At 48.0% G+C, this 23243-nt stretch overlaps 1 protein-coding gene across 2 annotated transcripts; it reads right to left on the bottom strand.

Annotated features, from left to right (window-relative positions):
- Positions 1-758: 758 nt before the first annotated feature.
- Positions 759-21302, bottom strand: bcl2l1 (BCL2 like 1). Of its 2 annotated transcripts, XM_078236316.1 has the most exons (3): positions 20682-21270; positions 13773-13862; positions 759-2062 (listed from the first exon to the last, which is right to left on the bottom strand). In XM_078236316.1, exons 1-3 carry the CDS (start codon positions 21138-21140, stop codon positions 1922-1924), a joined length of 690 nt encoding a protein of 229 aa, XP_078092442.1. In that variant the 5' UTR covers positions 21141-21270; the 3' UTR covers positions 759-1921. The 2 variants fall into 2 exon arrangements, with proteins under 2 accessions (XP_078092442.1, XP_078092443.1); XM_078236317.1 differs by lacking the exon at positions 13773-13862 and having other exon boundaries at positions 20682-21302.
- Between the last annotated feature and the right edge of the window lie 1941 nt (positions 21303-23243).

The following is a 23243-nucleotide window of genomic DNA, read 5'->3' as shown; positions in this document are numbered from 1 at the left end:
CAGCAGCACGTGGGGAGAGAGTAATAAGTCGATGACCCCTCATCAGAACAATTTCTCTTCACAACAGCTCCTTATCCAGCACTTTGTTTCAATTTCAGATTTTCAGCATTTTGCTTTTGTATTCGAAGGTGGAATCCTTTCCATGAGGTGCAGCCATTGGAATGTACTTCCTTGTACTCTGGCCAACACCTCGGAATTTGAACAGCTCAGTATTTACAATGTACAATTACAACCTACTGGTGCACATGGAACCCAGATCTGGACAGGAGATCAAATGGAGGGCACATTTCTCAGCACCAATCTCACCTAACCAAACAAGATGCCACCCACTATAAACTCAAAGAAACAAGCTCATTCCCCGTTGTGGTCTAAATGGGCTGATCTCAGGTAATTGGCAAAAGAATTAGAAGCATCAGGAGCAAAAATATTTACCCAGTGAATGCGCTGACTGAAAGTGTGGTGGAAGCAGATTCAATAGTAATGTTTAAAAGAGAATTTGAAGTGTGCAATTTTGGAGTACAGTGGGGAAATAGCTGAAGACTGATTAAAGAACTGGCACGTGACCAAATGGTCTCTGTGCTGCTGGGGCATGCGATAGGCTGCTGCCAACTAGCCTCAGGGTCTCCGGGCTACAGAAAAGCAGCACTGAGTCCTTATCACTGCCCAGTGCAGCCTGCTGCAATGTGGCTTGTTTCAGATATTATTTTAGACCAATTGCCTACCAACACACAGCACCAAAGAAGAATGGCAAAAAAAGATAGTGTTTAAAAACAAGTCATTTTAATTTAAATCTTAAGACATTGTGTAAAATAGGTTTGCTTCTAACGTGGTGAGCAGCAAGCTAACACGGAATGGTTACAGTGAATAATAGTGACCAGTAGTCACACCTTCAGCATCCACACGTTACAGCCGAAAACCTTTTCTTAAAATAAATTTGACGCATTAAAGAAATGTGGGGACCTGCACTCCACACAATCTTTCACATCACTGTCAAATTGGACAAAACTCTGCTTTTGCTTCTGCTGAGGGGCAGTGTGAGCTTCAACCAGGAACATCCGACTCAAACTCTCCTTCATTATCCCTTCGTGAAAATCAGCAAGAACTGCCCTTAGAAAACAGGCTTGGAATGGCACTGGTGCGGTGCCAACACCGGGAGGGGTCGCCCCTTTCAAACACCATGTGACATCTCCAGCAGGTGACAGAATTTTAAATTTGGCATAAATAAAATGTCAAAGTCAGACTTCAGTTTAAAAAAAAACCTCTGTTCCATTGCTTGTTATCCCAGCAGCTTCTGGTAAAGGGTGCGGTTTTTACATTGGGGACATCAGTTGCCACTTCATCTCAATTCGAGCTCGACCAAGACATTGGCATCCCCAAGAACAAGGAGCAGCTCTCTCCCATGTTTTCTTTAAGTCACCACTCTGGAATCCTAGTGACTCGATTTCCTTCCTGAACAGCTTGGCTCCCATTCTACTCAGTCACGTCAGATAGGGTGCATCTCTAATAAAGTGAACACCACAGTAGAGGGAGAGAGAGACCAGCCCCTTTTCTTGAGACTCTTGACAATCCAAAAAAGAGCACAGTCACCAAACAGAGATCTTCACCGTATCAGCTGGTGGTCAGCGCCTCCACTCCAGGTTTAATATTCCTGAATAAAAATTTAGCTTTACTAACTGATGTCATTGATTTACTTGTAGATAATTTCCATTTCTGTCACAGCACCAGCCTGAATGCTTTATATCTGTAAACGGAGTACACATACACAATACATAAAGTACAAATAGCGGAGAGATAAGTTCCAACAAAAGGAATGAGCTGAGATCGATTGGTGCAGCTTTCATGGTCTTGCCAATCTGTTGAGATATTCTTTAAATCCAGTAGCTGTTGACCAAGGCTTGCCGTTAGTGTAATCTCACTGCTGTTACCTCCTCCGGGCCAGGTATGCAGCAATGGCCAGTGTTGCACCAACAGCTGTTAGGGCAATAAACCATTTCGTGATCAAATCCTGCAACTGACGGTTACGAGCAGCAGCATTGTTCCCATAAAGTGCCGCAAAGGCATCCTGGGAAAAGAAAGAAATCACACACGTTAGCCTCATGCACACGCCAGCCTCCCCTCCCCCCCCGCACACGCCAGCCTCCCCTCCCCCCCCCCGCACACGCCAGCCTCCCCTCCCCCCCCGCACACGCCAGCCTCCTCCCCCCCACCCCCCCTGCACACGCCAGCCTCCTCCCCCCCCCCCCCCCCCCCCCCCCCACCCTCACCACCCCCATAGCACACGGTATATTTGATACCAGTCCAAGCTCAACAATTCCATGATTTACAGTCTCAAACCTTACTGTGGTTGAGTTCCTTGATAATCGTGACAAAATCCCTGCCTAAACCATATAGATAGCAAGGTGCTCAGATTCAATCCTCTGATCTGTATTAAATTATGCGGAGATGCCAGCGTTGGACTGGGGTAAACACAGTAAGAAGTCTCACAACACCAGGTTAAAGTCCAACAGATTTATTTGGTAGCACAAACCACGCAGCGCTCCGAAAGCTTGTGGCTTGTGCTACCAAATAAACCTGCTGGACTTTAACCTGGCGGTGTGAGACTTCTTACTGGATTAAATTAGCCAGTCACAGCCAGGGCAATAGTGAGAACTCTATAGCTTTAAATAACATACTCTGAGGAGATGGGTGATGCTGGTAAGCTTGCATTTACTGCCTATCCCGAGAATGAAGTAGCTTGCTAGACCAATTCAGAGGTTATAAGGAGCCACTATATAGTCAGTTAGCTAGATTTTTACAACAATCCAGCAGCTTACACAGTAATCTTTCAACTCTCACCCAACAAATGTATGGAATTCAGCGCCAGAACATGGCAGCAAAGTGGGGTCTGAATTCAGTTGCTCATTTGGTATCAAATCGACTATGAGCCCATTTATCAACCTCACTGTTGCTGGGTTTTGACAAAGGGTCCCATTACAGTCTAATCGCCAATTCTGGATGACTTTAAAAACACATCAGAAAAAGACAGGATCAAGCCAGTCTGTGATACCCTTCAGTCAAATTAGCGGCCAACACACCTGCTGGACAGCAGGGCGGAAAAGTGGTTCTGCGGGAGGGACCGCGTGCGCTGCACTGCCAACGCTGACTGCACGCGCTGCACTGCCAACGCTGACCGCCCTGGCACACGCGCTGCACTGCCAACGCTGACCGCCCTGGCACACGCGCTGCACTATCAACGCTGACCGCCCTGCCAACGCTGACCGTGCTGGCTTACACGCTGCAATTGCACATATACACACAGAGAGATAGAAAGATGTTTTTATGGAGCTGCTAGATATGTACAAAGAGAAAAGATTGGATAAAATGAAGCTGAGACAAGACCTGTGTGGAAGCTGCCTATCAGGAAGGAGATTTGGCCTGAATTCCTGTGCACATGTTGTAAATTTCCCAATGCAGCACAGACAGGACTGATGCTGTGATCTTCCTGGTGTGCAGCTATTGATAGGCTGATTGCTCAGCAAGTTAATCCTTTATATTTTTGCTTCTCAGTTCAAGACAAGATTTTGCAATCAATTCAGTTCTGGCTGGCTAGCTGAACTCCCAGTACCTGGCCTAAGCTTCCTTATGTAGCTCCTACTCCACCATTTCTCCATTTTCTGCCCCGCACCTTTCTACGAAAGTTATTTTTTTAAAAACAACTTTTATCCTACAGAAAATGAAATAAAAACATATTGGAAATCCTCAGTGGTCAGGCACCGTCTGTGGGAAAGAGAAACAAGGATTGATAACTTTTGTCTGAACTGGATTATCCTACAGGAGGTGAATCTCACTGAGCAGAGGTACTGTTTGACCTCCCATTGAATTGGAGACACTCGCCAGAGAACACTACCGGACAAGTCAGTGGGCCAAGATCAAATGTCATGAGGGGCTAATGTGCTGTGCTGCAGTCGTCCTCCTTGGACTGTCCTGCACAGCAGTAGGCATGTTGTATCGACGCCAACACCACAGTGTGCAGGAAACTGATAAGAGAGAGGAGAGAGAGAGAGAGCTGGGTGAACACTTGATGGTAGATGGTCTGTTACAGGTTTAAAACTGGTTAGGCTGTTCCAACAAACAACCTTTGCTGGAATTTTTATCATACAAATCAGGCATGTACAAATATTTCTCTGGTTATCAAGGAACCCTCAGGCATTTCCTACTGCCCTTTCAGTAGAATTAGACACACCCGAAACTACAGGAAGAATTCTCTCACAAGCAGCAGTGAGCCACACTCACTTCTGTATAGATTCTATCCAATATCTCTTGCCGTAACCCCAAAGGTTCTATAATCAATCTCGACTGACATCTGGTGCCTCTCAAGCATCTCTCTGCAAATCCATACAGAGCCCATCCCTCAATATGCTTCCTGCCCATCTGTATGGATTTCCTCCACAAAATAAATCACTGCAGATCAATAATGACTCCATTTTTCCACTCCCCCCCCCCCCCCCCACCCCTCCACCCATCCCACTGTGCATCTGTAAAGACTCCAGCTGAAATATCCTGCTCCCACTCAAACTGAGCCCTTCAAAGCCTCACTACTCCATACAGAAAATGCCACATTGCAATAGTTTTATTTGTTGCAGTCACAACCAAGAGACAGCACACTTAACCGCTTCACCAGATTATATCACCCAGAACACCAAAACCAAATCCTACCTCTGACACACAACCAACTTTCCTCAGTACTGTTCTGAAGCATCAGTCTAGTCTGAGACTCTATATTCAAGTTCATGGTGAAACACTCAAGCTTCTGAGTGCAACTAACTGCTGCAGCTTTTAAATCAGACTTGGGTCTGCAATTTGAGATCTTTAAAGGCTTCACATCTGTATGGCTCACTTATGTTGCGTATTAGATTGAGACAGTAATTAAAACAAAGAATAATATGCATACTCAGAGCCTGAGCCTAGGGGCTATGCAATTGCAGACAGGCTGGCAGCTCTGCAACATGGCGATGTAAAGCCGTTCCTTTAATTCTCCACACCACATGCCTGACAAGACTTTGCCATTCCAGTTTTGTCACAGCAATGCCTCAAGCAATGTCACCAAGCTTAAAATGTTTTAAAAGCAGCAGTAACTCCTGCCTCTCACGTATGGTGGGCCAACAAATAGCCAATTTTTCAAACAAGCAGTTCTGAAATATGATGGTGAAGCCTGAAGTAGCTCTCACTAGGGGAGACCCCTAATGCCTGTTTCTGTCGGAATGTTTGTGATAAAGCCAGAATACCAGTTTTCTGTCACAAATCCTTCACTGCTCCAATCTTCTACTGAGATATTTTATGGGATGTTTCAGGCATGTTACATGACCTTCAGAGGCTGACAGAAATATATTCAAACAGCAACACAGCATATTTTCTTTTATTCATTCACAGGATGTGGGCGTCGCTGACTAGGGCCCGGCCAGATCAGTCTGTGGTGGTGCTAATGAGCCACCCTTGGTGATGGACATTGAATTCCCATCCAGAGTACATTCTGCTCCCTTGCCACTCTCAGTGCTTCCTCCAAGTGTTGTTCAACTTGGAGGAGTACCGATTAATCAGCTAATAGTATGATCATCGGCAGGAAGCTCCCTTGCCCACATCTGACCTGATGCCATGTGACTTCATCGGACTCGCAGGGCAACTCCCTCCCGGACTGTATACATCACTGTGCAGCCGCCGCCCCTGGTGAGTCTGTCCTGCTGGTGGGATGGTGCTGTCTGTAAGGTATGATTCAGTGTCAGGCTGTTGCTTGACTAGTCTGAGACACAATTTTGACACGAACTCCTAGATGTTACAAGGACGACATGCAGGGTCAACATGGTTGGGTTTGCCATTGGCGTTTCCGGTCCCTTGGTTGATGCTGCTTGGTTCATTCCTTTTTATCGGCTTTGTGGTGGTTTGCTAGGCCATTTAAGAGAGCACTGCAGATCACATGTAGTAAGAAGTTTAACAACACCAGGTTAAAGTCCAACAGGTTTATTTGGTAGCAAAAGCTTGTGTGGCTTTTGCTACCAAATAAACCTGTTGGACTTTAACCTGGTGTTGTTAAACTTCTTACTGTGTTTACCCCAGTCCAACGCCGGCATCTCCACATCATGATCACATGTAGGCCAGACCAGGTAAAGACAGCAGGTCCCTAAAGGATATTAGTGAACCAGATAGGTTAAGAGAATGGTTTAATCGTTGCCAAATTAAAATTCCACCATCTGCCGTGGTGGGATTTGAACCCGGGTTCTCTTAACAACACCCTGGATCTCTGGAGTACTGCTACACACCATCTTCCCTTAGCTGCAAATGTCAACTTGGTTACATTAGATGCATTTGTCCCTCAGGTTAGAAGGCTGATTGTTCCAGTCTTACTATATAACCTCGGCTCAGTGCAGGACTGAGAGACAGCTGCTGTTAAATTAAAGCCCCACATGGCTGCTTGACTCAACATTAAAGTTCCCAAGGCATTAAGAGTTCCCTCACCTAATAAACATCAACCTTGTTCGCAGGTTCTTGCTGTAGAGAAACTGACTGTCCCATTTTCCTAACAGTGAATGCCTTTCAAAAAGAATAATTCATCGGTTCTGAAATGCTTCGAGATGTTTACAGGCTGTGATGCAGTGCTATATAAATGCAAATTCACTTGTGCTCATTAAATCTAAATGAAGCTTTCCCAGTCCTGGGCTAAGTGAAAGGTTAACATATTCCACTTTCAGTCCATTGCACTGATTATCTGGTTCCGCCTCCAGCACATTATCCATTCTGCTGTCACTAAAAAACTCTCACTAATTTCTCAATTAATTTCTCAGCCTACCTCGTGCTAACCCAGAATTTTGCCATGTGACTCTTATCCTCTCTAACCCGCAACCATTGCCCTAGCAAGATACCTCGAAAGCCAGTCTGAGCCATTATGTTCGGTTCTAAGTCCCATCTCTACTCTAAGCTACAGGCTGGTCTTGCTCACCTGTTTCCTTTGTAATCCAGTCTGAGGTGCCCTATGTAAGATGTGTAATACACAGTTTAAGGTGTGAGTGATGCTGCATCTGAATTTGTGCTGGTTACGGAGATAGAATGGTACATTACCTACAGGGCTAGTGCACCATAGGAACAGGGGGAAGTCACCTAGCCCAGTGAGAATGCCCAGATAGATCCAGGCTGACAGCACAGTATGAGAGGATGAGAAGCAGCCTCTTCCACTGAACTTCGACTCTGCAATTGTTGAATCTGCCACTGTACCGATGCTTACTCATTACTTCCCATTTTATCAGATGATCGGTCAATGTTGCAATTAACAGTGATGCTTGATGATAGGATTTGACATTGTAACCAGTATTCCGCACTCTCACTGGAATTAGTTCATGAATCATGTGAATCACATGAAAAAAGGAATGTGGAAAGGAAGTTTATCCTGGTACAGAAAGCAGAACACAACACTGCAGGAAATGTTTACCACCAGGATTGGGGCCTCCACACGGAACCTCATGCTGCTGCAATGATGAAAGTTGGGGGGGTAATTCACTGGATTAATAAGGGAGGGATTTCTCAGAATGATACAGAAACATTACTTCAATCATCGCTTAACCATACAGTGTACAGATTGCCACAGAGAGAATAGCGACAGGACTCAGGGTATTTAATGCAAGTTGTAATCACCTGCATTACCTCGGTCTCACACTTGAACATGTCAGTTGTGACTTGCCGGAACTCTCTCGTGAGTCAGGTGGTGGTGGATTCAAGTAACACTCTCGAGAATGAAGTGCAAGATCTAGGCTGACACTGCAGTACCAAGGGGGTAGGTACACTGTCAGTGCTGCACCGACAGAGGTGCAGTGCTTTGTACGAGACATTGAACTAAGGCCCTTTAGGTCTCACAAATGTCCCCAGGGCACTAATTCTGAAGAGCAGGGAGGATCGCCCACGTGGCTCGGGACATCACTAAAACAGATGACCTGGTCATTTAGCTGATTGTTGTCAGTGGAATCCTGTTGCGCACAAAGAACCCCAATCCGATGTATAACAAACAGCTAAACTCTAGATACTGGCACACATCTGTGTCCCTGAACAACACAAACAAAATAATTGCAAATGCCAAACAGAACCTGATCTATGGCAGCTTCACTCAGTGGCAGGCTGTGTGGAATGTCAAAGACTTTAAGCAGAAAATAAATATCAGAGAAAGAAATGTTGCTGTTAACAAACCAGTCTGATATTGTACATGGACACATCTTCCACACGAGGAGAGGAGTGGAAGCCTGCGGTATAGTGCTGGGCTGACGGTGTGATAAGCCAATGAATTTGGCTCTGCTGGTGGAGATGGAAACAGCAGCAATACAATCTCATATACAGGTTGGTGGCAATACAGTCATCAGCTGTCAAACATTAAAGGGTATAATATGGCGATGCCAGCGTTGGACTGGTGTGGGCACAGTAAGTCGTCTCACAACACCAGGGTAAAGTCCAACAGGTTTATTTGGTATCACAAGCTTTCAGAGCGCTGCTCCTTCATCAGGTGAGACATTAAAGGGGGGAGGCGGTGACACAGTGGTATTGTTATAGAACTAGTAATCCAGGGACCCAGGTGTGAAGTCTGGATTCAATAAAAGGATCTGGAATTTTTAGAAGTTGGTTGTTGTAAAAAATCTTTTAGGGAAGGAAATCTAGCCTATATGTGACTTCAGATCCACAGTGAACTCTTCCAATACCCTCTATAAATGCCCTCTGAAGGCCACTTAGAGATGGGCAATAAACGCTGGCCCAGACACACATTCCAATGGATAAAAAATCCAAAGGACAGGAGGGAAGTGTAGATGATGTGCCATTTAGCATCCACTCAACCAGAACATTCACATTTTATGTGGAAATGTAACAACATAAGTGGTTTCCTTATTCATGTAAGAATGTAATGATTCACCCAAAGTTCCGATCATTTTCAAACTTTGTACTTCAGATTTCACAACTATTTGACATTCGGCTTAGGCAATATTGCTACCAAAGTCATCATGCCCCCATTAAAAAACCCTGTCCACTCATACTTCTGCCCCATTGCATCACGCTCTCAAGCTGTCGTTCAACTCTACTTCCCCAATAACTGGGTCCATCTGCTCCCCCAGCTCCACATCCAGGAGTTTGGAACCTGGCCTGCTCACTTAAAGATCTGTTTTAAGAGGTGAGCGTTTTTTAAAAAAACAGTGGAGGTATACGAGATACTTGTCTTTATTAGCTGAGGCATAGAATACAAGCGCAGGGAGGTCATGATGGAGATTTATAAAACACTTGTTAGGTCACAGCCAGAGTACTGTATGCTGTTCTGGTTGCCACATTATAGGAAGGGTGCAGAGGAGATTCACCAGGATGTTGTCTGGGCTGGAGCGTTTCAGCTATGAAGAGAAGCTGGATGGGCTGGGATTGTTTTCCTTGGAGCAGAGAATGCTGAGGGGGAACTGGATCGAGGTGTACAAAATTATGAGGGACAAAGATAAGGTAGATTGGAAGAAACTTTTTCCCGTAGTAGAGGGGTCAATAACCAGGGGGCTTCGATTTAAGATCAGGAGCAGGAGATTTAGAAGGAATTTGAGGAAAAACTTTTTCACAGGTGGCGGTGGGAATCTGGAACTCTGCCTGAAAAGATGGAGGAGGCTGGAACCCACACAACATTTAAGGGGTTACAGATAGTGTGACATGAACCCAAGATCCCGGTTGAGGCTGGCTTCACGTGTGCGGAACTTGGCTATCAGTCTTTGCTGAGCACCTCTGCGTTGTCGTGAAGGCTGCCTTGGAGAACGCTTACCCGAAGATCAGAGGCCAAATGCCCGTGACTGCTGAAGAGTCGCTGAGCAGAGACTGATAGCCAAGTTCCGCACACGAGGACAGCCCCAACCGGGATCTTGGGTTCATGTCACACTATCTGTAACCCCCACGACTTGCCTGGCTTGCAAAATATCACTAACTGTCCTGGCTGGAGACAATACACATCTCTTTAACCTGTGCTTAACCCTCTCTCCACTCACATTGTCTGTACCTTTAAGACTTGATTACCTGTAAAGACTCGCATTCCAACCATTATTTTGTAAAATTGAGTTTGTGTCTTTATATGCCCTGTTTGTGAACAGAACTCTCACTTACCTGACGAAGGAGCAGCGCTCCGAAAGCTAGTGGCTTGTGCTACCAAATAAACCTGTTGGATTTTAACCTGGTGTTGTGACACTTCTTACTGTGTTTACCCAAGTCCAACGCCGGCATCTCCACATCATACTCAAGAGTAAATGCAACAGCCAGAATCCTTGATATTCTATTCAATTCTTAACTAAGCTGCAATCCATTCCATCATAAAGATCACATTCCCCTCATTCCCCCCCATTTCCATTTTATCCCTGCCAAAATACACATTAACATCTTAGTCACCTTCAGTCTGGACTTTTCCTGTAATCTCCTTTCAAGCTCCATCGTCCTAATCTGGAATTCTGTTTTTCAGACCTTGCCCTGTAGGGAAACCAAGTCGTTTTCCAACTCTGCCCTTATCAACCTTCCCCACCAATGCTTTTGTTTCAGAGACATCACATTTGTTGTTTCCATTATCCCGGCCTACCTCTGCCCTCCTGCTCCTGGGTTTGAAATTCCTCTCCCCAATTTCACCAGCGCTGACAAAGCCTCCAGTCATCAAGGCTCTTTCTTCAATTCTCATCCTAAACTCTATCTTCAGATGCATCTCAAAATCTTTTCTTTAAGAATCATGTCTTGAGCCACTTCACTCAATCCCTACTGGAGAAGATCAAACATCCCTTTGATCGGGAGCCTTGTAGAAGTGTTGAAAATCAGAGCAAATAAGGAGAAACCACTCCAATTGGCTGAAGAGTCAAGAACCAAAGGACACCAATTTAAAGCAATTGGACAAAAAAGGGGGTAGGAGGAAAAATCTCTATTCAGTGAGCAGTTAGGGTATGAATGCACTGCCTAAGATTGTGGTGGAAGCAGAGTCGGTCAAAGCTTTCAAAGGGAATTGGATAATTATCTGAAAAGATTTGCAGGGGTGTTGGAAAAAGACAGGGTTTGGGACTAGTTGGGTTACCCTCGCAGGGAGCTGGCACAAATATGGCAGGCTGAATAGACACCTTTGGCATTATACTAATTCCATGATTTTTGAGAAGCACCCTGGGACAGTTATTTAAACATGTTGTATTAATGCCCACCCAACTCTCATAGGTTTTAAAGTTTAAAGTTTATTTATTATTGTCACAAGTGGATTTACATCAACACTACTGAAGTTAGTGAAAATCCCCAGCGCCTGTTCGGTGACACTGAGGAAGAATTTGGCATGGCCAATACACCTAACCAGCACGTCTTTCATACTGTGGGAGGAAACCAGAGCACCTGGAGGAAACCCACGCAGACACAGGGATAATGTGCAGACGCTGCACAGAGAGTGACCCAAGCCAGGAATCCAACCTGGGTCCCTGGTGCTGAGGCAGCAGTGCTAATCACTGTGCCAGCATGCCGCCCATAGGTTGCAGTAATGGAGCAATGGAATTATATGCTCAATGAGTCAACAACAATCTCCTCAGAAGCTAAATGTCCCTATGCAACCACACATTTAAGTTTCTAAAAAAACTTAGTAGAATCACATTGACTTTGCGGTGCTCAGCTCCCTGTGTGGCTGAGGGATTGTGTCTGAGCCTTGGGAAAGAGTCAGCCTGGTTCTGGCCTGATGCTACCAAATCATCTGACCTGGTCGCTTGAATAATTTGATGTCATTAAACTAGCACTCTGTCAATTATTAGTTTGAAACTAAGCGCAAGAGCCAATATTTATTTAGGCAAATCCAAGAAAAATGCTAGGTAAAGTGCTTTTTCCGACCTCGCAAAAGCCTTTGATCTGTCAAGGCTGATAGTGTACCCTCCTCAGATCTTGCTGCCCTCAGAGATTTGTCACCAACTTCCCTCCGCCTACTCCACAATGACGTGCAAGATGTGATCCTCAGGAACGGGACCACCACAGACCCTAGCTCAGTGAAGACGGGGGGTAAACATGCAGTGTCATTACACCAACTCTTTTCTCCATGTTCCTCACTGCAATCCTGCACCTCACCTCCAGCAAATTAGCCGCAGGCATGGAGATAATCTACAGAAGACGGTTCAACCTATATCATCTTCAATCCTAAACCACTTCAACCTCAGTAATTAAGGTTCATATGTAGATGACATTTGTGTACACACATTCACTCAGACACTGAACTCCAGTGGTCACTATGGTCACTTCTCTGAAGCTTATAAGAAAATGGGCTTTTCATTAAATGGCTGGGAAACGAAGATCCTCTTCCAGCCAGCTCCCACATCACAACACCTTCTAGAAAGGGTGGGCCATTTTGCATATCTTAGAAGCCTCCTCTCCACAAAGGCAGACATGGATGACAAAATCCATCACCATCTCTAATGTGTCAGCTCAGCCTTCAGCTGACCGAGGAAAAGACTATTTGAGGATCAGGAACTCAAACCCAAGACGAAGGTTGTGGTTTACTGCGCGGCACTGACCCCTGTGCTCTGATATGCTTCAGAGACTTGGACAATCGACAGCTGGCACCTCAAAGCACTGGAGAAATACCACCAACGGCTAGTATAAAATTCTCCAAATCCAGTGATTGGAAAGGCAGTCCGACAACAGTGCCCTCTCCCAAACCAACTTACCCAGCATCGAGGCACTAATCACGCAAAGCCAGCATTGCTGGGCAGGGCATGTCACTTGAATGCCTGACACCAGATTCCCGCAGCAACAGCTCGACTTGGAACTTGCTCATGGCAGGAGACTCCCAGGAGGACAGTGGAAATGCTTTAGGGTTATCCTCAAAGCATCCCTGAAGAGGTTAAATATCCTCACCCACTCATGAACTCTAATCCTCTGTAAAGATAATGGAGGCTGATTGCCATCTCAGCAGAAACCATCTCCTGTGAGTAATTTTGCAGACAGTGGACATGATGCGAGCTGAAAACAGTTCTGTGTTTCTCCCCTTTCAGGAATACACAAGAAAAGGTTTAAAACCAACCACAACCCTGGTCTCAGTCTGTTAATCTGGTGTTCTAGTTCTACTGTGCTAGTGTATACTGTGAATGTCACAACTGAAGAACATCCACTAAGCATCCCTGCACTTGCAGGTAAAAAAGTTTCTCTTTCTGATTGCTGGAAGCAAGTCACAAATAAGTAAAGACACAGTCAAAAAGGAATCAGGACAACTCCTCTTAGATACCTGCAGAACAAAATCTCCAAACCAATTGCTTAACTGCCAAAGTCAGTGCTACCAGAATCACCCAACTTAACTGCAACTCCTCACTGACAAGCCAAAGGCTGCTTAACTTTTATTTTTAGACTCACTTCTTGCGTGTGTTTCTTATTATTTTCTTCTTGCATTTTAGTTGCTAATAAACTTACTCTTTCTTTAACTCAGGAAAGCCTGGTTAAATTGGCCCCTTCTAAATCATAAATACATCCAGACTGGGAAAAGGTATCCGCAAGGGAAAAGGTCATTTTTAAACTAACCCTGCTGCGACTAACTGAAGGGGCTGAATAAAGAAGGGGAGCCAGTTCATCCCTCCTCACTTGGGAACATAAGAATTTAAGGGTATCTCATCTGGAATAATCACCAGTTGGGGGATCTGGCCCAGGGACCAGTCGTAACAATGGGCACATGCTGTACTCTTGCGCTTTTGAGACTTTGTCAGGAGCTAACAGAGGTGAAATCAAAGAGTCGGAGACAGCACAGAAACCTTTCAACACCTCACCTGCTCCACACATGTGGAGTCTGCAAATGACTTATCGGCCATATAAGAGTCCCTTGAACTGGAGTGGAAGCAAGTCATCCTCCTGAGGGACTGCAGAAGAAAATTTAGGGAATGGCTTAAATATACCATGCATCAAGAAAGTTCTAAAGTTAGTTAGCAAAAAATAAACACCACCGGCTGATAAAGTGCCTTTGAAGTAATGATATTTGCCAGCTGCATTACAGGAGCAATATTTAATAATGGGCCAGAGGCCAGAATTATTCCTCTAACTCCTCCAATCCTATAACCCTCTGAGCAGATATCTCAGAGGGTTGTAGGATTGAGGAGGATGGAGAGATAGGAAGGGACCAGACCTTGGAGGGATTTGAAAATAAAGATGAGCATTTTTTTGGAAAAGAATTAGGTTAATTAACAATAATGATGCAAAGCAAATGTATAACCGTTAAGAGGTGTGTAACCATTAACAGGTGAGTAACATTTTTAAACATAGAAAGCATATACTTCATACTAATTCTGACAACTGAATATTACGCTGATGTTAGAATTTTTTCTTTAAAATGTTCCATTTCTGTGGAACTGGCAGAGGTACACTTGGGTTCTAATTAGTCTATGTAGCAATAACCAGCAGAGGGTAAATCCATGGCAATATCCTGCTACTTAAAGGTTGTCCACTTGGCATGAAACAAAAACTAATACTGATGTCCTTCACTGCAAGAGAACGGGATATTTTAGGCAATTAACACACATCTGTTCACCTAACTCTGAACCAAGCCCAGGCCATGGACAAAACCTGCGCCTTTTCGTAGAGAAGGCAAATTTGTAGCTTGTCAAACTCTGCTCTGAGTGGTCACAAATCACAGCATGAAACTATCCATGATTGGCTAATACTCTCTCATGACTATAATAAAAGCTGCGGAAAACAAGACTGGTGCTCTCTGCACAAAAAAGCTGCTAAACGTTTATGAGGAAGGTCTGTCCAACTGCTCCCACCTCTTCTTTCAGCCCTGGAGAGGGATCATAAGATGTCCAGCTGCATATACAAGGCCTTCTGCGACCAGTGAACTGTTAGTTGGAAACTAGCTGTGTGAATAACCAGATGATGACTTGCACATTTTCACTTAGCTGGATTGGACCGTGTGTCTTGGTGCTAACCTCCTGTTTTTGGTTGCACTCAACTGGTGCACACTAAAACAGACAGAAGCTGCTTCTCTCAGGCTGAGGTTAAACACACTCTGCCAGTGTAGCAGAAGGTTAAACTTTTCCCTCACCTGTGCTCCACCTGATGGGAGAACGCTTATAACTATGATAAACATGCAAGCACATTAAATTTCCAAAAACAGTATCACTTAACCGTCAATAGCTCAAGATTCGTTCATGCCAGCTCATTGCACTTTCCAGAACAGCCAAACTGGTAAGATCCTTAAGGCTGCCAAGAAACCAGAGGCTCCAGTAAGCAGTTTGCCCTGAGACTTTAGAAGATACAGAAATGCTGCATTGCTTCCTTTATCTATAAAGAACCCGGTCACCGAATATCCATTTGTGGTAGCATGACATACCTGGTATCCCACAGCCCTTGTAATAGTGGAGAGTGTAAAACAGCCACTATAACAGTCTTGAGTCTGGACCTTGGTACTGAGAGCGTAACTTTGCAATGCTTCAAAGGAAGCAGCTGTTTGCTGTTTGTTTTCGAGCAGGTTGTGTGTGAATGGCAGGGGAGAAATAAACTGATGGCTGGTAGTTTTGTGCAGCTCAGTGATGTGGGCACATATCTATAACAGAGGCATTCAATAGCTGCACTCATCATTCCCATCTTAATGAAATAAACTCTTTGGGTGTAGATTACATCAATAGCAAAGCAGGGTGAGAAGGATAGCAGCAGAAAGATGTTCCATCACAGTGGAAAGGAGCAGGACAAATGGATATCAGTCACTGCTGTCGTAAATCTTTGAAACTGCATAAATTATAAAACTGATGTGCTTCAGGCATCAGTGCACTGAAGTCTCGCCATCAGGAATGTTGGTAATAATTCAGCAATTCATTAAACAGTGAAATCAGAATAACCAAGTGGAAATACAAATAAGGTGGATGAAAACATGAGCCTTTGATCAGCTGAGTACACACACAAGAAATAGAATGAGTAGGCCACCAGGCCCTTCAATACGATCGTGCCTGATCTATGCCAGTCTCAACTCCTTTTCTGTGCCATTACCCTCTATTCCTCGATCTATCAAGTATTTATCCACTTCCACTTTAAATACTTCCAATGATCCAGCCTGTACTACCCTTTGGGACAGAGAATTCCAGAGATTCACCACCCTCTAAGAAATTTCTACACACCTCAATAAATGACTGGTCCCTTATCTTGTAGCTATGTCCCCTTGTTCGAGACTCTCCCACAGTGAAAAAGTCGCACCAATCCCCTCAGGATCTTACATGCTTGAATAAGGTCTCCCCTCTCTTTTCTAAACTCCAAGGAATACAGACCAAGACTATTTAGTCTCTCTGAATAGGACAACCCCAATATCCCAGGAATTAGCCTTCTGAATCTCCTTTTGACTGCCTCCAATGGATCTTACTATATCTTTTTTTAAGGTAAGGGGACCGAAACCGTATGCAGTATTCCAGGTGAGGCCTCACCAACAGCCTGCACAATTGCAACAAAACCTCCCTATTTTTAAACTCCAACCCCTTTGCAATAAAAGCAAAAATGCTGTTTGTCGTCTTAACTACTTGTTGGACCTGCCTGCTAGCTTTTAGTGATTCATGCACTAGATCCCTCTGTACTTCACTCACCTGCAGCCTCTCTCTATTTAGATAATAATCTGCCTCATGATTCCTCCTACCAAAGCACATGACCTCACACTTCCCCACATTGAATGCCATTTGCCAGATTGTCACCCAGTCACTATCTGTATTCTGTTGCAGAATCACAGTGAATCACAGAGTATTAGTACAGTATCCAAAGAGGCTAATTTCTTCTGTTTTACATGATCTAACTCTGCATGACCCATCAAGCCTTCTCCTCCCAGTGGAGTTTGGACTGTGAGGGATGCTCAACTCATCTAATCTGGGAGTCAAGTGACGAGGCAATAAAGAGCAAGGTTTATGGTGTTAGGTGCGACTAATCTATAAAGTTTTTTGGTGAAATTTCCTAAGGCAGCCTGGGACCATAGAGAGTGTTTACAGACTGTTCTTCCCTCACTTCATTTACATCATCTAAACTGCATGCCTACAACTTCCAGACATACAAACCACAAAATAAAAGACAGACACTATTTAACAATTCAAACAGAAACAACTGGAACTACGCAGCAAGTCATGCAGCAGCAGCAATGGGTAAAAGAATGTAATGGCTCAGATCTAGGCTGTTCCTTAGGACAACTGCAGACATTGCTCAAGTGATCCTTCACTTCCATCATGCAGAGGAAAATAAAGGTTAGTCATGGCACGAATCAATTCCAGCCTCCCAAACTACCTGGATCCACTACAGTTTGCCTACCACTGCAATAGGTCCACAGCAGACGCCATCTTCCTGGCCCTGCACTCAACCCTGGAACACCTAGGTAACAAAGGCACCTATGTCAGACTCCTATTTATTGACCACAGCTCAGCCTTCAACACTATTATTCCCATGAAACTAATTTCCAAACTCCTTAGCCTGGGCCTTGGCACCTCCCTCTGCGACTGGATCCTGAACTTCCTAACTCACAGACCACAATCAGTAAAGACAGGCAACAACACCTTCTCCACGATCATCCTCAACACTAGTGCCCCACGAGGCTGTGTTCTCAGCCCCCTACTATACTCCTTATACACCTCTGACTATGTGGCCAAATTCCCCTCCAATTCGATTTTCAAGTTTGCTGACACCACCACCGTAGTGGGTGGGATATCAAACAATGATGAGACAGAGAACAGGAATGAGATGGTGAACTGGTGAGGCAACAATAATCTCTCCCTCAATGTCCACAAAACGAAGGCGATTGTTGTCGACTTCAGGAAGCATAAAGGAGAACATGCCCCTGTCTACATCAATGGGGACGAAGTAGAAAGGGTTGAGAGCTTCAAGTTTTTAAGTGTCCAGATCACCAACAACCTGTCCTGGTCCCCCCATGCCGACACTATAGTTAAGAAAGCCCACCAATGCCTCTACTTTCTCAGGAGGCTAAGGAAATTTGGCATGTCAGCTACGACTCTTACCAACCTTTACAGATGCACCAGAGAAAGCAGTTTTAGTTGTATCACAGCTTGGTACGGCTCCTGCTCTGCCCAAGACCGCAAAGAACTACTAAAGGTCATGAATGTAGCCCAAATCCATCATGCAAACCAGCCTCCCATCCATTGACTCGGTCTACACTTCTCACTGCCTCGGCAAAGCAGCCAGCATAATTAAGGACCCCACGCACTCCAGACATTCTCTCTTCCACCTTCTTCCATCAGGAAAAAGATACAAAAGTCTGAGGTCACGTACCAACTGATTCATGAACAGCTTCTTCCCTGCTGCTGTCAGACGTTTGAATGGACTTACCTTGTATTAAGTTGATCTTTCTCTACACCCTAGCTATGACTGTTACACTACATTCTCCACTCTCTCGTTTTCTTCCCTACGAATGGTATGCTTTGTCTGTATAGCGCGCAAGAAACAATGCTTTTCACTCTATGATAATACATGTGATAATAATAAATCAAATCAAAATTAAATAATGTAATGGCATCTCCTACCCCATGCAGCAGTGATGTACTAAAATCAACTGTCTAAATTCGAAAGCTGGTACCAGTCCATATATATTGGATAAGCACCAAGTCCCATTTACCCATCCAGCCTGTGCTCATTGACTTACATTGGTCCCTCTGATCTTCTCAGTCGCACATCCCTGACTTTTATCACTCCTCTATTTGTGACCACGCAGTCTCCTGCTGAGGCCCCAAGCTCTGGAATTCCTTCCCTGCTGCGAGTAACTCACCTCCAGTCTCTCCCAAAACTTGTCCACCAGGATGAGGGAATGCTCTCCACTGCCTGGATGAGTGCAGCTCGAGTAAGTAGCCCCCACTTGATCGGCACACCATCCACCACCTTAAACACTCACGCCACCACTAACACAGTGACAGCTGTGTTCACCATCGACACAAAACACTGCAGCAACTCAGCAGGCTCCTTCGACAGCACCTCCCAAGCCCCCAAACTCTACCCACTAGAAGGGCAACAACAGCAGACATACGGGAACATCACAATCTGCAAGTTTCCCTCAAAGTCACACACCACCGACTTGGAAACTCCATCAACATTCCTTCACGCTTGCTGGGTCAAAATTATAGAGCTCCATCCCTATCAGCATCATGGGTGTATCAACAAGTGATCATAGAATCCCTATAGTACAGAAGGAGGCTGTTTGGCCCATCGAGTCTTTATTGACCACATCCCATCCAGGCTCTATTCCCCCTAACCCCACACATTTACCCTCCTAATTCGCCCTAACACTAGAGTCAATTTATGATGTGGAGATGCTGGCATTGGACTGGGGTAGGAACAGTAAGAACTCTCAACACCAGGTTAAATCCAACAGGTTTATTTAGCAGCACGAGCTTTCGGAGCGCTGCCGGCCCTTCATCAGGTGAAGAGTTGGGTTCACAAACAGGGCACATATGGACACAAACTCAATTACAAGATAATGGTTGGAATGCGAGTCTCAACAGGTAATCATGTCTTTACAGATGCAGACAATGCCTTCAAGACATGACAACGCAGAATGCCCAGCAGAAACTGATAACCAAATTCCACATACACGAGGACGGCCTCAACTGGGATCTTGGGTTCATGTCACACTATCTGTAACCACCCATGACTTGCCTGGGCTTGCAAAATCTCAATAACTGTCCTGACTCGAGACAATTCACATCTCTTTAACTTGTGCTTAACACTCTGTCCACTTGCATTGTCTACACCTGTAAAGACTTGATTACCTGTCAAGACTTGCATTCCAACCATTATCTTGTAATTGAGTTTGTGTCTATATATGCCCTGTTTGTGAACACAGCTCCCACTCACCTGATGAAGCGGCAGCGCTCCGAAAGCTCATGCTGCCAAATAAACCTGTTGGAATTTAACCTGGTGTTGTGAGACTTCTTACTAGGGTCAATTTAGCATGGCCAATCAACCTAACTCGCACATATTTGGAGTGTGGGAGGAAACCTGAGCACCCGGAGGAAACCCACACAGACATGGGGAGAATGTGCAGACTCGCACAGACAGTGACCCAAGGCCAGAATTGAACCTGGGTCCCTGGTACTGTGAGGCAGTAGTGCTAGCCTGTGATCTGCAATATGAATGAATAAAAATCATTTCAGCCTCTATCTTCCTCGAAGACATTATTTAAACCAACTTCTTTGACATGTCCTAATAAATGGCCCTGGTCAAATATTGTTTGATGAACTGCTTGAAGTGTCTTGGCACTTTCTGCCATGGTAAATTCAGTACATAAATGTTGTTTTGAACATGCATGTCTAAGGGGTGAGCGCTTACTCGGGGCCCCGGGGTGAGGGTGAGATGTGAAGGTTAGGGGGTGAAGGTTTATTCCAGGCTTAGGGGTGAGGGTCAAAGGAGGTTGTTGAGTGAAGCTGGCCATTACCCAGCCCGCATGTTGCCAGATCCAGGGCTCAGGGTTGGGGCCAAGTGGGGGTGTGGTGAGAGTTCCACGGATGAGGGTTACAGGGCCAGGCTCAGGGTAAGGGTTACAGGGTCGGGTGAGGGTTACAGGTCCAGGCTCAGGGTTACAGGGTCAGGGGTGAGGGTTACAGGGCCAGGCTCAGGGTTACAGGGTCAGGGGTGAGGGTTACAGGGTCAGGGGTGAGGGTTACAGGGTCAGGGGTGAGGGTTACAGGGTCAGGGTGACGCGGGGAGTTGGCTCTTACCCAGCCCCCGTGTTGCCGGATCCAGGGCTCTAGGTTGCTCTCCAGGTAGGTGCTCATCCACTCGGCGATGCGGGGCACCAGCGCTCCCATCTCCTTCTCGGCGCTCTCCACACTCAGGGCGGCCCCGAAGCAGAAGAAAGCCACTAGGCGGCCCCAGTTCACCCCGTCCCGGAACAGTTCGCCCACCACTTGCTCGAAGCGGCGGTACGCCGTGTCCGGGGTCACCCGCAGCTGGGCCGACAGGTCGCTGAAGGCCCGCCGGTAGCGCAGCTCGAACTCTTCAGCCGCGTCCCGCAGGGCCTGACAGGCCGGCTCAGCCTCGGACCCGCCGCTCACGCCGGCCGCGGCCTGCTCCGGGCCCGCCGCCCCATTCTGCTCACACAGCCGGCTCCAGCTGAGGCCTCGCTGCGACAGCTTATAGCGGAGAAAGTCCGTGACCAGCTCCCCGCTGCTGTACATCCTGCCGCTACCCCTCACAAAACCGGCATGGCGGAGGGGAGAGAGACACACAGGCCGGGGACAGCCAGAGAACCAGGCCCGGGATAGAGAGACAGCTGGGGGCAAAGACCCGGCCCCGCCACAGCCCAGAACCGAGCCTCCCGCCGAACCACGCCCCCCGCCTCCTCCCGGACCACGCCCCCCGCCTCCTCCCGGACCACGCCCCCCGCCTCCTCCCGGACCACGCCCCCCGCCTCCTCCCGGACCACGCCCCCCGCCTCCTCCTGGACCACGCCCCCCGCCTCCTCCCGGACCACGCCCCCCGCCTCCTCCCGGACCACGCCCCCCACCTCCTCCCGGACCACGCCCCCCGCCTCCTCCCGGACCACGCCCCCCGCCTCCTCCCGGACCACGCCCCCCGCCTCCTCCCGGACCACGCCCCCCGCCTCCTCCCGGACCACGCCCCCCGCCTCCTCCCGGACCACGCCCCCCGCCTCCTCCTCCGAACCACGCCCCCCGCCTCCCCCCGAACCACGCCTCCCCCCGAACCACGCCCCCCGACATCCCCCCGAACCACGCCTCCCCCGAACCACGCCCCCCGACATCCCCCCGAACCACGCCCCCCGCCTCCCCCCGAGCCACGCCCCCCGCCTCCCCCCGAGCCACGCCCCCCGCCTCCCCCCGAACCCCGCCTCCCGCCGAACCACGCCCCCGCCTCCCTCCGAACCACGCCCCCCCCCGCCTCCCGCCGATCCACGCCCCCCCCCGCCTCCCGCCGAACCACGCCCCCCCCGCCTCCGGCCGAACCACGCCCCCCCCGCCTCCGGCCGAACCACGCCCCCCCGCCTCCGGCCGAACCACGCCCCCCGCCTCCCCCGAACCACGCCCCCCGCCTCCCCGCGAACCACGCCCCCCTCCGAACCCCGCCTCCCCGCGAACCACGCCCCCCTCCGAACCCCGCCTCCCTCCGAACCCCGCCCCTCTCCGAATCCCGCCCCCCTCCGAATCCCGCCCCCCACCTCCCTCCGAACCCCGCCCCCCCCGAACCCCGCCTCCCGCGAACCACGCTCCCCGCCTCCCCCCGAACCACGCCCCCCACCTCCCTCCGAACCTCGCCCCCCGCCTCCCCGAACCACGCCCCCCGCCTCCCCGAACCACGCCCCCCGCCTCCCCCCCGAACCGCGCCCCCGTCTCCCCCCGAACCACGCCCCCCCCGCCTCCCCCAGAACCACGCCCACTGACACCGAGCCCCGCCCCCCCGGCACTGAACCACATCCACTGACACCGAGCCCCGCCCCCCCGGCACTGAACCACACCCACTGACACCGAGCCCCGCCCCCCCGGCACTGAACCACACCCACTGACACCGAGCCCCGCCCCCCCGGCACTGAACCGCACCCACTGACACCGAGCCCTGACCCCCCCGGCACTGAGCCCCGCCCCGTGACACCGAGCGTCACCCCTGGCAGAGCCCCGCCCCCTCACATTGCGCCCGCCTCCTGACTTTGAGCGCGGGCGTCCGAAATTGTGCCCCACCCCCTGACACCGAGCCGCACTCATGGCGCTGAGCCACGCCCCCCGCCCAGAGGCCCGCCCTTTGACACTGGATCCGCCTCCCGCGCCGAGCCCCGCACCCCCCGGACCGAGGCCCCCCACCGAGCCGGGCCTGGGATGGGTTGAATTTGCATTCAGCAGCCCCAGTAAAGCTGGGGGGTCAATGGGAGTGGGAGTGGACTCATTCCCAGCACACAGTAAGATGTTGCAGTTCTTGGAGCTCACTGCCTTCCCAGACTGTCCCCCATTTACAAGCTGGCAATTAGGAGTGTGATGCAATACTCCCCATTTGGCTGGACTTTTCCAACACCCACCGCCTGATCTCCTCATTTGCACATCCCTGACTTTTATCACTTCTCTATTAGTGACCACACAGTCTCCTGCTGAGGCCCCAAGCTCTGGAATTCTTTCCGGATGGAATGCATCCCAGGGTACTAAAAGAAACGGCAGAAGAAATAGCAAATGCATTAGTTGTAATTTATCAAAATTCACTGGACTCTGGGGAAGTGCCGGCTGACTGGAAAACAGCTAATGTAACGCCACTGTTTAAAAAAGGAGGTAGACAAAAGG

Source organism: Mustelus asterias, chromosome 20 (assembly GCF_964213995.1).
Source record: "Mustelus asterias chromosome 20, sMusAst1.hap1.1, whole genome shotgun sequence".
Lineage (NCBI taxonomy): Eukaryota > Metazoa > Chordata > Chondrichthyes > Carcharhiniformes > Triakidae > Mustelus > Mustelus asterias.
Note: the sequence above shows the minus strand (reverse complement) of the source record. Positions and strands in the feature narration are given on the sequence as shown.

Excerpts from the sequence above, each read along its gene's own strand:
- bcl2l1 (XM_078236316.1), bottom strand. The coding sequence starts at position 21,140 with ATGTACAGCAGCGGGGAGCTGGTCACGGACTTTCTCCGCTATAAGCTG. Across the intron at positions 13,863-20,681 it reads TCCGGCAACACGGGGGCTGG|TCCCTCAGGAGGATGACTTG; the intron begins GTAAGAGCCAAC and ends TTTCTTCTGCAG. Across the intron at positions 2,063-13,772 it reads ACTCCACATGTGTGGAGCAG|GATGCCTTTGCGGCACTTTA; the intron begins GTGAGGTGTTGA and ends TTCTTTTCCCAG.